At 45.6% G+C, this 15,213-nt stretch overlaps 1 protein-coding gene across 1 annotated transcript in view; it reads left to right on the forward strand.

The window, feature by feature from the left end:
- The window catches only part of LOC109882700 (metabotropic glutamate receptor 7-like), a 393,305-nt gene that overhangs the window by 220,719 nt on the left and 157,373 nt on the right, over nt 1-15,213 (forward strand). The window contains exon 6 of the mRNA XM_031798073.1: nt 4,877-5,077. Within this exon, the coding sequence (XP_031653933.1) occupies nt 4,877-5,077 (201 nt within the window). The remainder of the gene's footprint in view (nt 1-4,876; nt 5,078-15,213) is intronic.

Genomic DNA, 15,213 nt, shown 5'->3' on the forward strand with positions numbered 1-15,213 from the left:
TGTAGAGGTGGCAGGTTAGTCTAGTGGTTAGAGTGTAGAGGTGGCAGGTTAGACTAGTGGTTAGAGTGTAGAGGTGGCAGGTTAGTCTAGTGGTTAGAGTGTAGAGGTGGTAGGGTAGCCTAGTGGTTAGAGTGTAGAGGTGGCAGGTAGCCTAGTGGTTAGAGTGTAGAGGTGGCAGGTTAGTCTAGTGGTTAGAGTGTAGAGGTGGCAGGTTAGCCTAGTGGTTAGAGTGTGGAGGTGGCAGGGTAGCCTAGTGGTTAGAGTGTAGAGGCGGCAGGTACCCTAGTGGTTAGAGTGTAGAGGTGGCAGGGTAGCCTAGTGGTTAGAGTGTAGAGGCAGGTAGCCTAGTGGTTAGAGTGTAGAGGCGGCAGGGTAGCCTAGTGGTTAGAGAGTTGGACTAGTAACTGGAAGGTTGCAGGTTCAAACCCCTGAGCTGACAAGGTACAAACCTGTCGTTCTGCCCCTGAACAGGCAGTTAACCCACTGTTCCTAGACCAGTTAACCCACTGTTCCTAGACCAGTTAACCCACTGTTCCTAGACCAGTTAACCCACTGTTCCTAGACCAGTTAACCCACTGTTCCTAGACCAGTTAACCCACTGTTCCTAGACCAGTTAACCCACTGTTCCTAGACCAGTTAACCCACTGTTCCTAGACCGTCATTGTAAATAAGAATTTGTTCTTAACTGACTTGCCTAGTTAAATAAAATACTGCTCTGATCAATCGTTTTGACTTCCATATCCTTACATCTCAACATTTTTATGTCAATTATCTTTTAAAGACAGTATGTAATGCATTAATGAATCACTTATACAATCATTCAATCAATTTGACTTCGTTTTTACTAATCTAATTAAGGTCAAATAAAATAAAAACATAAACTCTCCCATGTTCACTTACCAGTTGGTATTGTTCTTACTTAATGTCTTGGTTTTCTTGGTTTTGTTTTATTAAAACATTTCACCTGCAACTCCTAGTTAAATAAAGGTAAAATATATATATAAAATAAAAAATGAAACAGCATGGTTTCCTGAGGAGGAGGACCACACAACATGTCATCGCATGACTCCAAGATGACATACATATGATAGTTATTATATCAATTTTTGAGCACAGACATTTACCCCAAAACATCTACTGTATGCCTGTCTGTGTGTCTGTCTGTCTGTATGCCTGTCTGTATGTCTGTCTGTCTGTCTGTCTGTATGCCTGTCTGTGTCTGCGACCCAAAAAGATCCCACCTCATCTGGTGTGTTCTGCTTTCTCAACATTTTGTAAAGTTTACTGATAAATGTTCTGCTTTCTCAACATTTTGTAAAGTTTACTGATAAATGTTCTGTTTTCTCAACATTTTGCAAAGTTTACTGATAAATGTTCTGCTTTCTCAACATTTTGTAAAGTTTACTGATAAATGTTCTGCTTTCTCAACATTTTGTAAAGTTTACTGATAAATGTTCTGCTTTCTCAACATTTTGTAAAGTTTACTGATAAATGTTCTGTTTTCCACCATGAAATGTTTACTGATAAATGTTCTGCTTTCTCAGCATTTTGTAAAGTTTACTGATAAATGTTCTGCTTTCTCAACATTTTGTAAAGTTTACTGATAAATGTTCTGTTTTCCACCATGAAATGTTTACTGATAAATGTTCTGCTTTCTCAACATTTTGTAAAGTTTACTGATAAATGTTCTGCTTTCTCAACATTTTGTAAAGTTTACTGATAAATGTTCTGCTTTCTCAACATTTTGTAAAGTTTACTGATAAATGTTCTGCTTTCTCAACATTTTGTAAAGTTTACTGATAAATGTTCTGCTTTCTCAACATTTTGTAAAGTTTACTGATAAATGTTCTGCTTTCTCAACATTTTGTAAAGTTTACTGATAAATGTTCTGCTTTCTCAACATTTTGTAAAGTTTACTGATAAATGTTCTGCTTTCTCAACATTTTGTAAAGTTTACTGATAAATGTTCTGTTTTCTCAACATTTTGTAAAGTTTACTGATAAATGTTCTGCTTTCTCAACATTTTGTAAAGTTTACTGATAAATGTTCTGCTTTCTCAACATTTTGTAAAGTTTACTGATAAATGTTCTGCTTTCTCAACATTTTGTAAAGTTTACTGATAAATGTTCTGTTTTCTCAACATTTTGCAAAGTTTACTGATAAATGTTCTGCTTTCTCAACATTTTGTAAAGTTTACTGATAAATGTTCTGCTTTCTCAACATTTTGTAAAGTTTACTGATAAATGTTCTGCTTTCTCAACATTTTGTAAAGTTTACTGATAAATGTTCTGCTTTCTCAACATTTTGTAAAGTTTACTGATAAATGTTCTGCTTTCTCAACATTTTGTAAAGTTTACTGATAAATGTTCTGTTTTCCACCATGAAATGTTTACTGATAAATGTTCTGCTTTCTCAGCATTTTGTAAAGTTTACTGATAAATGTTCTGCTTTCTCAACATTTTGTAAAGTTTACTGATAAATGTTCTGTTTTCCACCATGAAATGTTTACTGATAAATGTTCTGCTTTCTCAACATTTTGTAAAGTTTACTGATAAATGTTCTGCTTTCTCAACATTTTGCAAAGTTTACTGATAAATGTTCTGCTTTCTCAACATTTTGTAAAGTTTACTGATAAATGTTCTGCTTTCTCAACATTTTGTAAAGTTTACTGATAAATGTTCTGCTTTCTCAACATTTTGTAAAGTTTACTGATAAATGTTCTGCTTTCTCAACATTTTGTAAAGTTTACTGATAAATGTTCTGCTTTCTCAACATTTTGTAAAGTTTACTGATAAATGTTCTGCTTTCTCAACATTTTGTAAAGTTTACTGATAAATGTTCTGCTTTCTCAACATTTTGTAAAGTTTACTGATAAATGTTCTGTTTTCTCAACATTTTGTAAAGTTTACTGATAAATGTTCTGCTTTCTCAACATTTTGTAAAGTTTACTGATAAATGTTCTGCTTTCTCAACATTTTGTAAAGTTTACTGATAAATGTTCTGCTTTCTCAACATTTTGTAAAGTTTACTGATAAATGTTCTGTTTTCTCAACATTTTGCAAAGTTTACTGATAAATGTTCTGCTTTCTCAACATTTTGTAAAGTTTACTGATAAATGTTCTGCTTTCTCAACATTTTGTAAAGTTTACTGATAAATGTTCTGCTTTCTCAACATTTTGTAAAGTTTACTGATAAATGTTCTGCTTTCTCAACATTTTGTAAAGTTTACTGATAAATGTTCTGCTTTCTCAACATTTTGTAAAGTTTACTGATAAATGTTCTGCTTTCTCAACATTTTGTAAAGTTTACTGATAAATGTTCTGTTTACTCCGACATAAAAAATCTAAATAAATAAAAAGGTTGGATGGAAACCCTAGTTACAGTGGCTTCCTCGTTACTTCATTACAGTTATTAATTAATTCAAGTTCAAGTGATCATTTTGGGTTATGCAGATGAATGTGTAAAAGTAAAAAAATGTATCAGAATAAACCAGAGAATAAATCAGAAAAGTTGTATAAATTAAATCTGACAACGAAATTATACTTTTGCTTCAGTCAAAATGAGATATCTATATACTTTAATGTTCATCATGAATGGAATGACCAGGCCTCCCGGGTGTCTCAGTGGTCTAAGGCTGAGATTCTGGGTTTGAGCCCAGGCTCTGTCGCAGCCGGCCGCAACCGGGAGGCACACGGGGCGGCGCACAATTGACCCAGCATTGTTCGGGTTAGGGAGGGCTTGGCCGGCAGGGATATCCTTGTCTCATCGCGCACTAGTGACTCCTGTGGCGGGCCAGGCGCAGTGCACGCTAACCAGGTCGCCAGGTGAACAGTGTTTCCTCCGACACATTGGTGCGGCTGGCTTCTGGGCACAATGATGGGCATTGTGTCAAGAAGCAGTGCGGCTTGGATGGGTTGTCTTTTCGGAGGTCGCATGGCTCTAGACCTTCGCCTCTCCCGAGTCCGTACGGGAGTTGCAATGAGACAAGATAGTAACAATTGGATACCACGAAATTGGGGAGGTAAAAAAAAATATACAGTGGGGCAAAAAAGTGTTTAGTCAGCCACCAATTGTGCAAGTTCTCCCACTTAAAAAGATGAGAGAGGCCTGTAATTTATCATAGGTAACTTCAACTTCAAGGTAACTTCAACTATGACAGACAAAATGAGATTTTTCATGAATTTATTTGCAAATGATGGTGGAAAATATATATAATGTGCAATTTCTCAAAAATGTGTCCATGGAAAACCAACAAAAAGTCATATTGCATTCCCTGACAGGCAATGCAATACGAGATGTTGATTTCAGTAGAATGTGTCTACCATTAAAGGTAAAAACACAATGGCTTGTTTTTTGTTGTTGTTGTTGCCCTTTCATATAGTTCTCCCACATTAACCAAGGTGATTGAAAAACTAACCGTGGGAAATAAAGTGACTATTAAACTGCGTCTAATTCAACGGGTCCACTCTATCATCGTGATGAAAACAGCATGAATCTAACTGTGAAAGCTCTCCATATAGACAGCAGATCTAAAGATGAGGTGTAAATCCACGAAAGCATTATAATACCCTGTAAGAATGTATCAGTACCTTGCTCTTGTTAGTTATATTAACCAGGTTTCCTCTTGTCTCTCTTTTGAAGTTATTAAAAAACAACACATTGTGAATTGTGAATAAAGGTTTGCATCGTTGCAAGGTAACCCATGTCTGTGGAATGTAATGTTAGTGTGTTATTGTCCTAAATGTAAAAAAAATAGTATTTTTTTTAGGTCACCTCATTAATGCAAATGCATAGGAATATTATAGTGTTTACCCAGGTGATTACCATATCTCTTTCCCAAAACATGTCTTGAATATTGTCCTCTTTTCATCCGCAGGCCAAGAGCGGATTGGGACGGACTCTAAATACGAGCAAGAGGGGAAGGTTCAGTTTGTGATTGATGCAGTGTATGCCATGGCCCACGCCCTTCACAACATGCAGAGAGACCTGTGTCCCGACATCTCTGGGATCTGTCCCGATATGGACTTGGCCGGGGGGAAAAAACTGCTCAAGTACATTCGCAGTGTCACGTTCAATGGTAAGTATAGTTACAATGTGATGAACACCTCTTTTCCACAGCCTGATGAAAGTCTCTTTAGACTAAAATATTGGGGAAATATTTAGCAGAACTGTTGGTCCGATATTTAGCAGAACTGTTGGTCCGAAATTTAGCAGAACTGTTGGTCTGATATTTAGCAGAACTGTTGGTCTGATATTTAGCAGAACTGTTGGTCTGATATTTAGCAGAACTGTTGGTCCGATATTTAGCAGAACTGTTGGTCCGATATTTAGCAGAACTGTTGGTCTGATATTTAGCAGAACTGTTGGTCCGATATTTAGCAGAACTGTTGGTCTGATATTTAGCAGAACTGTTGGTCTGATATTTAGCAGAACTGTTGGTCCGATATTTAGCAGAACTGTTGGTCTGATATTTAGCAGAACTGTTGGTCCGATATTTAGCAGAACTGTTGGTCCGATATTTAGCAGAACTGTTGGTCCGATATTTATCAGAACTGTTGGTCCGATATTTAGCAGAACTGTTGGTGAAATATTTAGACGTCGATATTAGTTAAATAAATATACTGCTGCCAGAGATAGGGCTGCAACATTGTCTTTCATTTGTGAGGTATACAAACAAATACCAGACCATGTTCACACTGTAGGAAGTGATGTCATAACAGACCATGTTCACACTGTAAGAAGTGATGTCATACCAGACCATGTTCACACTGTGGGAAGTGATGTCATAACGGACCATGTTCACACTGTAGGAAGTGATGTCAGAACGGACCGTGTTCACACTGTAGGAAGTTATGTCATAACAGACAATGTTCACACTGTAGGAAGTGATGTCATAACGGTGTTTAGGAGGAAGTATATAAATGGCTATTTTGTACACAGTAGGAAGTCAAAGAGAAGCCTAATTGACAGGCAACACAGTTCTGGTTTGTTTGTGGAGTTATTCAGGCAGCAGCTAAGGTGAATGCGTAAGACATGATAATGGTGTTTGCTGCTCATAGCTCCCCCCACGTCCAAAGCAAGTTTACACAGGATATCTTATTGACTGTGTGGAAGAGACAAGGCCACAGAGGGAAGCTGTGTTCTAAATGCCTGTTCCCTATAGGGCTCTGATCAAAAGACGAGCACTATCTAGGGAATAGTATGCCATTTCAGACACAGACAAAGACTCTGAGGCACAATATGAGGAGACAAAAAGCTGTTCCCTATAGGGCTCTGATCAAAAGACGAGCACTATCTAGGGAATAGTATGCCATTTCAGACACAGACAAAGACTGAGGCACAATATGAGGAGAAAAAAAGCTGTTCCCTATAGGGCTCTGATCAAAAGATGAGCACTATCTAGGGAATAGTATGCCATTTCAGACACAGACAAAGACTGAGGCACAATATGAGGAGAAAAAAAAACGTTTTAGGAATTGATTGGATTTAGTGGAGGTAGAGAAAAGACCATGTTTATACATTACACAGACGTCAACACACAGATAAACTACTGCCCTAAATGTTTACATTAAGAATCACAGAAAACATCCTAGAAAAAAATGATTTTGCATTCTTGTAGGAGAAAGGGAGCCTTGTGTGAACTCGTTTTTTAACCTAGAGAGAGACACTCCTCAGATAGGAAGGATGAAGTTGTTACGAGAAATGAGTGAGGAGGTGTGGAGTCGGGCGCAGAGAGCAAAAGATGTGGGGAAAAACACGCTTTAATGTCCCAGAAACATAACATGAAACAAAAGTAGAAAAACAAATGATCAGAAATATAAACGGACAGCGTGAAACCCAAATACAAACAAAATACACTCAAACAACAAAACAGACTGACAAGCCCACAGGAAACAGAAGCAGGCTGAACAAACTATATATAACCCTCCCCTAACAACCTATATATAACCCTCCCCTAACAACCAAACAAGAAACAGGTGATACCAATCAGACAAAACCAAAGGAACACAGAACAACGGATCGGCGATAGCTAGTAGACCGGCGACGACGACCGCCGAGCGCCACCCGAAGAAGAAGGGGAGTCACCTTCGGTAATATTCGTGACAGTACCCCCCCCCCCTGACGCGCAGCTCCCGCAGCGCGCCAACGCCGGCCTCGGGGACGACCCGGGGGCCGAGGCGCTGGGCGATCCGGACGGAGGCGATGGAACTCACTCAACATAGATGGATCTAGAATATCCCTCACCAGAATCCAGCACCTCTCCTCCGGATCGTACCCTTCCCAGTCAACGAGGTACTGCAAGCCCCTCACCCGGCGTCTCGAGTCCAGAATAGCTCGTATCTTGTACGCCGGGGACCCCTCGATGTCCAAAGGGGGCGGAGGAACCTCCGGAACCTCACCTTCCTGCATGGGACCAGCTACCACCGGCTTGAGAAGAGACACATGAAACGAGGGGTTAATACGATAAAACGAAGGAAGTAATAATCGATAACAAACCTCGTTTATTCTCCTCAGGACTTTAAATGGCCCTATACACTGCGGACCCAGCTTCCGGCAGGGCAAGCGGAGGGGCAGGTTTCGGGTTGAGAGCCAGACCCTGTCCCCAGGTGCAAACACGGGGGCCTCACTGCGGTGACGGTCAGCGCTCTTCTTCTGCCTTATACTCGCTTGGCGTAATGACTCTTGGACAGCCCTCCAGGTCTCCTTAGAGCGCTGCACCCACTCCTCCACCGCAGGAGCCTCAGTCTGGCTCTGATGCCTCGGTGCCAGGACTGGCTGGTACCCCAACACGCACTCAAATGGTGACATGTTGGTAGAGGAGTGGCTTAGTGAGTTAGAAATAGCCCAGGGAATATAGCCCAGGGAATATATCTCCTCCACTCCCCTGGCCGGTCCTGGCAATACGACCGCAGAAACCTACCCACCTCCTGGTTCATTCTCTCCACCTGCCCATTACTCTCCGGGTGATACCCTGAGGTCAGGCTGACCGAGACCCCCAGACGTTCCATAAATGCCCTCCAAACACGGGAGATAAACTGGGGGCCCCGATCAGAAACTAGTGCGTGTAGCGGAGTAGATCAAAATATCGTCAATATACACCACTACACCCTGTCCGTGCAGGTCTCTGAGAATCTCATCCACGAAGGATTGAAATATAGCTGGAGCATTCTTTAAACCGTATGGCATGACGAGGTACTCATAATGGCCAGAAGGAATGCCCCCGGTGGAAACCTGGTCTGGACTCTCCACCGTTGTCGCACCGATGGAAACCCCTACACACCTGCCTGAACACTCATCAGACCACCCCTGTAGAGTTCCCTGTTTCCACGAAATCGTAGGATTATGAATAGCTAGCCAGGGAATCCCCAGTACCACTGGAAACGCAGGTGAATCGATAAGGAACAAACTAATTCACTCCTTGTGATTCCCCTGCGTAATCATCTCCAACGAAACTGTGGCTTTACTCACCAGCCCTGACCCTAATGGTCGACTATCTAAAGAGTGCACGGCAAAAGGGGGGTCTACTTTTACTAACGGAATCCTCAACCTCTGAGCGAGTCCGCAATCTATAAAGTTTCCAGCTGCGCCTGAATCTACCAGTGCCTTATGCTGGAGAATAATTAAGGAAACAAATTAATAGGAACATGTGACCAACAGGAAACTCTGGGAGAGTGTGGTGCTTACTCACCTGGGGTGACCGAGGAGTGTTCTGCCTGCCCTCTCGAGTCCCAGATGAATTCCTCCAGCACCGACCAGACGTGTGCCCTCTCCGGCCACAACTGGTATAGGAGGAGCTTCCTCCTCCGATCTCCCTAGACGCGGTCCCTCCTAGCTCCATCGGGATAGGAGCAGGAGGGTCAGGAGGTAGAACTGACAGGACCCTTTCAGAACGTCCGCGAGCAGCTAGCAGATGGTCCAACCGGATCGACAGGTCTATCAGTCCATCCAGGCTAAGTGTAGTATCCAGACAGGCCAGCCCACTACGGACGTCCTCTCTCAGGCTACATCTGTAATGGTCTATCAGGGCCCTGTCGTTCCACCCTGCTCCAGCGGCCAAGGTCCGGAACTCCAGCGCGAAGTCCTGCGCGCTCCTCGTCCCCTGTCTGAGATGGAACAATCTCTCACCCGCCGCTAGACCTTCTGGAGGGTGATCGAACACGGCCCTGAAATGGCGGGTGAACTCCGGGTAATTGTCCTTCGCTGAGTCGGGCCCGTTCCAGACCGCATTAGCCCACTCCAGGGCTCTACCGGTAAGGCATGTGATGAGAACCCACACTCTCTCCTCTTCCGAGGGAACGGTGGCCAGGTAGAGGTCTAGTTGAAGCAGGAATCCCTGGCACCCCGTCGCTGCTCCATCGTACTCCCTCGGAGGCGTAATGCGCAGAGCGCTGGAACCGGATCCAGATGGGGGAGATGGTAGAGTTGCTGGTGGGAGGGTAGGTGGGGTAGTAGGGAGACCATTCCTCTCCCAATGATCCATCCTCTCCATCATCTGATCCATGGCTGATCCTAGGTGATGGAGGATAGACGTGTGATGAAGGACTCTCTCCTCCATTGTAGGAAGAGGAGTGGTCGCTGCTCCTGCTGACTCCATATCGTGTTGCGGGCTTCTGTTACGAGAAATGAGTGAGGAGATGTGGAGTCAAGCGCAGAGAGCAAAAGATGTGGGGAAAAACACGCTTTAATGTCCCAGAAACATAACATGAACCAAAAGTGGGAAAACAAATGATCAGAAATATAAACAGACAGCGTGAAACCCAAATACAAACAAAATACACTCAAACAACAAAACAGACAGACAAGCCCACACGAAACAGAAGTGGGCTGAACGAACTATATATAACCCTCCCCTAACAACCTATATATAACCCTCCCCTAACAACCAAACAAGAAACAGGTGATACCAATCAGACAAAACCAAAGGAACACAGAACAACGGATCGGCGATAGCTAGTAGACCGGCGACGACGACCGCCGAGCGCCACCCGAAGAAGAAGGGGAGTCACCTTCGGTAATATTCGTGACAGTACCCCCCCCCCCCCCCTGACGCGCAGCTCCCGCAGCGCGCCAACGCCGGCCTCGGGGACGACCCGGGGGCCGAGGTGCTGGGCGATCCGGACGGAGGCGATGGAACTCACTCAACATAGATGGATCTAGAATATCCCTTACCAGAATCCAGCACCTCTCCTCCGGATCGTACCCTTCCCAGTCAACGAGGTACTGCAAGCCCCTCACCCGGCGTCTCGAGTCCAGAATAGCTCGTATCTTGTACGCCGGGGACCCCTCGATGTCCAAAGGGGGCGGAGGAACCTCCGGAACCTCACCTTCCTGCATGGGACCAGCTACCACCGGCTTGAGAAGAGACACATGAAACGAGGGGTTAATACGATAAAACGAAGGAAGTAATAATCGATAACAAACCTCGTTTATTCTCCTCAGGACTTTAAATGGCCCTATACACTGCGGACCCAGCTTCCGGCAGGGCAAGCGGAGGGGCAGGTTTCGGGTTGAGAGCCAGACCCTGTCCCCAGGTGCAAACACGGGGGCCTCACTGCGGTGACGGTCAGCGCTCTTCTTCTGCCTTATACTCGCTTGGCGTAATGACTCTTGGACAGCCCTCCAGGTCTCCTTAGAGCGCTGCATCCTCCACCGCAGGAGCCTCAGTCTGGCTCTGATGCCACGGTGCCAGGACTGGCTGGTACCCCAACACGCACTCAAATGGTGACATGTTGGTAGAGGAGTGGCTTAGTGAGTTAGAAATAGCCCAGGGAATATAGCCCAGGGAATATATCTCGCCCACTCCCCTGGCCGGTCCTGGCAATACGACCGCAGAAACCTACCCACCTCCTGGTTCATTCTCTCCACCTGCCCATTACTCTCCGGGTGATACCCTGAGGTCAGGCTGACCGAGACCCCCAGATGTTCCATAAATGCCCTCCAAACACGGGAGATAAACTGGGGGCCCCGATCAGAAACTATATCCTCGGGCACCCCGTAGTGCCGAAAGACATGGGTGAAAAGAGCTTCCGCAGTCTGTAGGGCCGTAGGGAGACCGGGCAATGGGATACGACAGCAGGACTTAGAGAACCGATCCACAACGACCAGGATCGTTGTGTTACCCTGAGAGGGGGGAAGGTCAGTAAGAAAATCCACCGATAGATGGGTCCACGGCCATTGTGGAACGGGAAGAGGTTGTAATTTACCTCTTGGCAGGTGTCTAGGAGCCTTACTCTGGGCGCACACCGAACAGGAGGAAACATAGAATCGCACATCCCTCCTCAAAGTGGGCCACCAGTACTTCCTCTCAAGACCTCGCACTGTCCTAAAAATACCTGGGTGACCCGACGAGGGTAGACAATGAGCCCATCGAATCAATTGATCACGAACAGCCAGCGGCTGTGACCCTCCGGACACTGTGGAGGCGCAGGTTCCTCCCTTAGCGCCCGCTCGATGTCCGCGTCCACATCCCATACTACTGGTGCCACCAGCTTAGCTGCCGGAATGATGGGAGTAGGATCGATGGACCTGTCCTCAGTGTCAAAGATTCTTGACAGCGCGTCGGCCTTAGTGTTGAGGGAACCTGGTCTATACGAGATAGTGAAACGAAATCTGGTGAAAAACATGGCCCACCTTGCCTGACGAGGATTCAGTCTCCTAGCTGATCGGATATACTCCAGGTTACGGTGGTCAGTCCAGATAAGGAAAGGGTGCTTAGCCCCCTCAAGCCAGTGTCTCCACACCTTCAGGGCCTTAACCATAGCCAACAACTCCCTATCCCCCACATCATAATTCCGCTCCGCTGGCCCGAGTTTCTTCGAAAAAAAGGCACGGGGGCGGAGCTTCGGTGGCGCACCCGAACGCTGTGAGAGCACCGCTCCAACCCCAGCCTTGGATGCGTCCAACTCTACTATAAACGCAAAAGAAGGGTCCGGATGCGCCAACACCGGCGACTCAGTAAACATCGCCTTCAACTTATGAAAAGCTCCGTTCGCCTCTGCTGACCACTGTAAACGCACCGGCCCCCCCTTCAGCAGTGAGGTAATAGGGGCAGCTACCTGACCAAAACCCCGGATAAACCTCCGGTAGTAATTGGCAAACCCCAAGAACCGCTGCACCTCCTTTACCGTGGTCGGAGTCGGCCAATTACGCACGGCCTTTACGCGGTCACCCTCCATTACCAACCCAGAGCTGGAAATGCGATAACCCAGGAAGGAAACTGATTGTTTGGAAAACTCACATTTCTCCGCCTTCACATACAGGTCATGCTCCAGCAGTCGTCTAAGAACCTTGCGCACCAGAGATACATGCGCAGTGCGTGTAGCGGAGTAGATCAAAATATCGTCAATATACACCACTACACCCTGTCCATGCAGGTCTCTGAGAATCTCATCCACGAAGGATTGAAATATAGCTGGAGCATTCTTTAAACCGTATGGCATGACGAGGTACTCATAATGGCCAGAAGTAGTGCTAAATGCAGTTTTCCACTCATCTCCATCCCGAATACGCACCAGATTATAAGCACTCCTGAGATCCAGTTTAGTGAAGAACTGCGCTCCGTGAAATGATTCCACTGCCGTAGCAATGAGAGGTAGTGGGTAACTAAAAACCCACCGTGATGGAATTTAGACCTCTATAATCAATACACGGACGTAAACCACCATCTTTTTTCTTCACAAAAAAGAAACTTGAAGAGACAGGTGACATGGAGGGCCGAATGTACCCCTGTCCCAGAGCCTCGGTGATATAAGTTTCCATAACCACCGTCTCCTCCTGGGACAAAGGATACACATGACTCCTGGGGAGTGCAGCGTCACCCTGGAGGTTTATCACGCAATCCCCCTGCCTATGGGGTGGTAATTGGGTCGCCTTCTTTTTACTGAAAACGATAGCCAAATCGTTATACTCAGCTGGAATGCGCACGGTGGAAACCTGGTCTGGACTCTCCACCGTTGTCGCACCGATGGAAACCCCTACACACCTGCCTGAACACTCATCAGACCACCCCTGTAGAGTTCCCTGTTTCCACAAAATCGTAGGATTATGAATAGCTAGCCAGGGAATCCCCAGTACCACTGGAAACGCAGGTGAATCGATAAGGAACAAACTAATTCGCTCCTTGTGATTCCCCTGCGTAATCATCTCCAACGAAACTGTGGCTTTCCTCACCAGCCCTGACCCTAATGGTCGACTATCTAATAGTGCACGGCAAAAGGGGGGTCTACTTTTACTAACGGAATCCTCAACCTCTGAGCGAGTCCACAATCTATAAAGTTTCCAGCTGCGCCTGAATCTACCAGTGCCTTATGCTGGAGAATAATTAAGGAAACAAATTAATAGGAACATGTGACCAACAGGAAACTCTGGGAGAGTGTGGTGCTTACTCACCTGGGGCGACCGAGGAGTGTTCTGCCTGCCCTCTCGAGTCCCAGATGAATTCCTCCAGCACCGACCAGACGTGTGCCCTCTCCGGCCACAACTGGTACAGGAGGAGCTTCCTCCTCCGATCTCCCTAGACGCGGTCCCTCCTAGCTCCATCGGGATAGGAGCAGGAGGGTCAGGAGGTAGAACTGACAGGACCCTTTCAGAACGTCCGCGAGCAGCTAGCAGATGGTCCAACCGGATCGACAGGTCTATCAGTCCATCCAGGCTAAGTGTAGTATCCAGACAGGCCAGCTCCCTACGGACGTCCTCTCTCAGGCTACATCTGTAATGGTCTATCAGGGCCTTGTCGTTCCACCCTGCTCCAGCGGCCAAGGTCCGGAACTCCAGCGCGAAGTCCTGCGCGCTCCTCGTCCCCTGTCTGAGATGGAACAATCTCTCACCTGCCGCTCGACCTTCTGGAGGGTGATCGAACACGGCCCTGAAACGGCGGGTGAACTCCGGGTAATTGTCCTTCGCTGAGTCGGGCCCGTTCCAGACCGCATTAGCCCACTCCAGGGCTCTACCGGTAAGGCATGTGATGAGAACCCACACTCTCTCCTCTTCCGAGGGAACGGTGGCCAGGTAGAGGTCTAGTTGAAGCAGGAATCCCTGGCACCCCGTCGCTGCTCCATCGTACTCCCTCGGAGGCGTAATGTGCAGAGCGCTGGAACCGGATCCAGATGGGGGAGATGGTAGAGTTGCTGGTGGGAGGGTAGGTGGGGTAGTAGGGAGACCATTCCTCTCCCAATGATCCATCCTCTCCATCATCTGATCCATGGCTGATCCTAGGTGATGGAGGATAGACGTGTGATGAAGGACTCTCTCCTCCATTGTAGGAAGAGGAGTGGTCGCTGCTCCTGCTGACTCCATATCGTGTTGCGGGCTTCTGTTACGAGAAATGAATGAGGAGATGTGGAGTCAAGCGCAGAGAGCAAAAGATGTGGGAAAAAACACGCTTTAATGTCCCAGAAACATAACATGAACCAAAAGTGGGAAAACAAATGATCAGAAATATAAACAGACAGCGTGAAACCCAAATACAAACAAAATACACTCAAACAACAAAACAGACAGACAAGCCCACACGAAACAGAAGCGGGCTGAACAAACTATATATAACCCTCCCCTAACAACCTATATATAACCCTCCCCTAACAACCAAACAAGAAACAGGTGATACCAATCAGACAAAATCAAAGGAACACAGAACAACGGATCGGCGATAGCTAGTAGACCGGCGACGACGACCGCCGAGCGCCACCCGAACAAGAAGGGGAGTCACCTTCGGTAATATTCGTGACAGATGTGTGATGATGATCAATGCTCTGCAGATAATCTCTTATTTTTTAAAGATTTCTATTTAATATGCTGAAAAACGTGTATTTTATTTCTTATAAAGGCACCCCTAAACCAGGGGTCTCATAATTCCAGGCACTGCCTGAAATAGTATGAATATCCCCATTGAAAACATTGAAAACACTTTAAAACACCTTGTATGAGGTTGTAGCACGAGGAATAAAACACTATAAAACACATTGTATGAGGTTGTAGCATGAGGAATAAAAGAGAAGGACACAAAGACCTCTAAATATTTTGTAGCTCAATTTCTCTTCCAATGATCCTATTTTCATAACCTGGTAATATTTTCCTCTGGGAAGAAACGGCGCTAATTGGCTTTGTATGTATCTTATAAAGCTCCCGACACATCATCTATTAACTCTCTGTTTTCATATAACGCGGTGAGATACAGTACCAGTCAAATGTTTAGACATTGAAGGGTTTTATTTG

Source organism: Oncorhynchus kisutch, linkage group LG1 (genome assembly GCF_002021735.2).
Source record: "Oncorhynchus kisutch isolate 150728-3 linkage group LG1, Okis_V2, whole genome shotgun sequence".
NCBI classification, from domain to species: domain Eukaryota; kingdom Metazoa; phylum Chordata; class Actinopteri; order Salmoniformes; family Salmonidae; genus Oncorhynchus; species Oncorhynchus kisutch.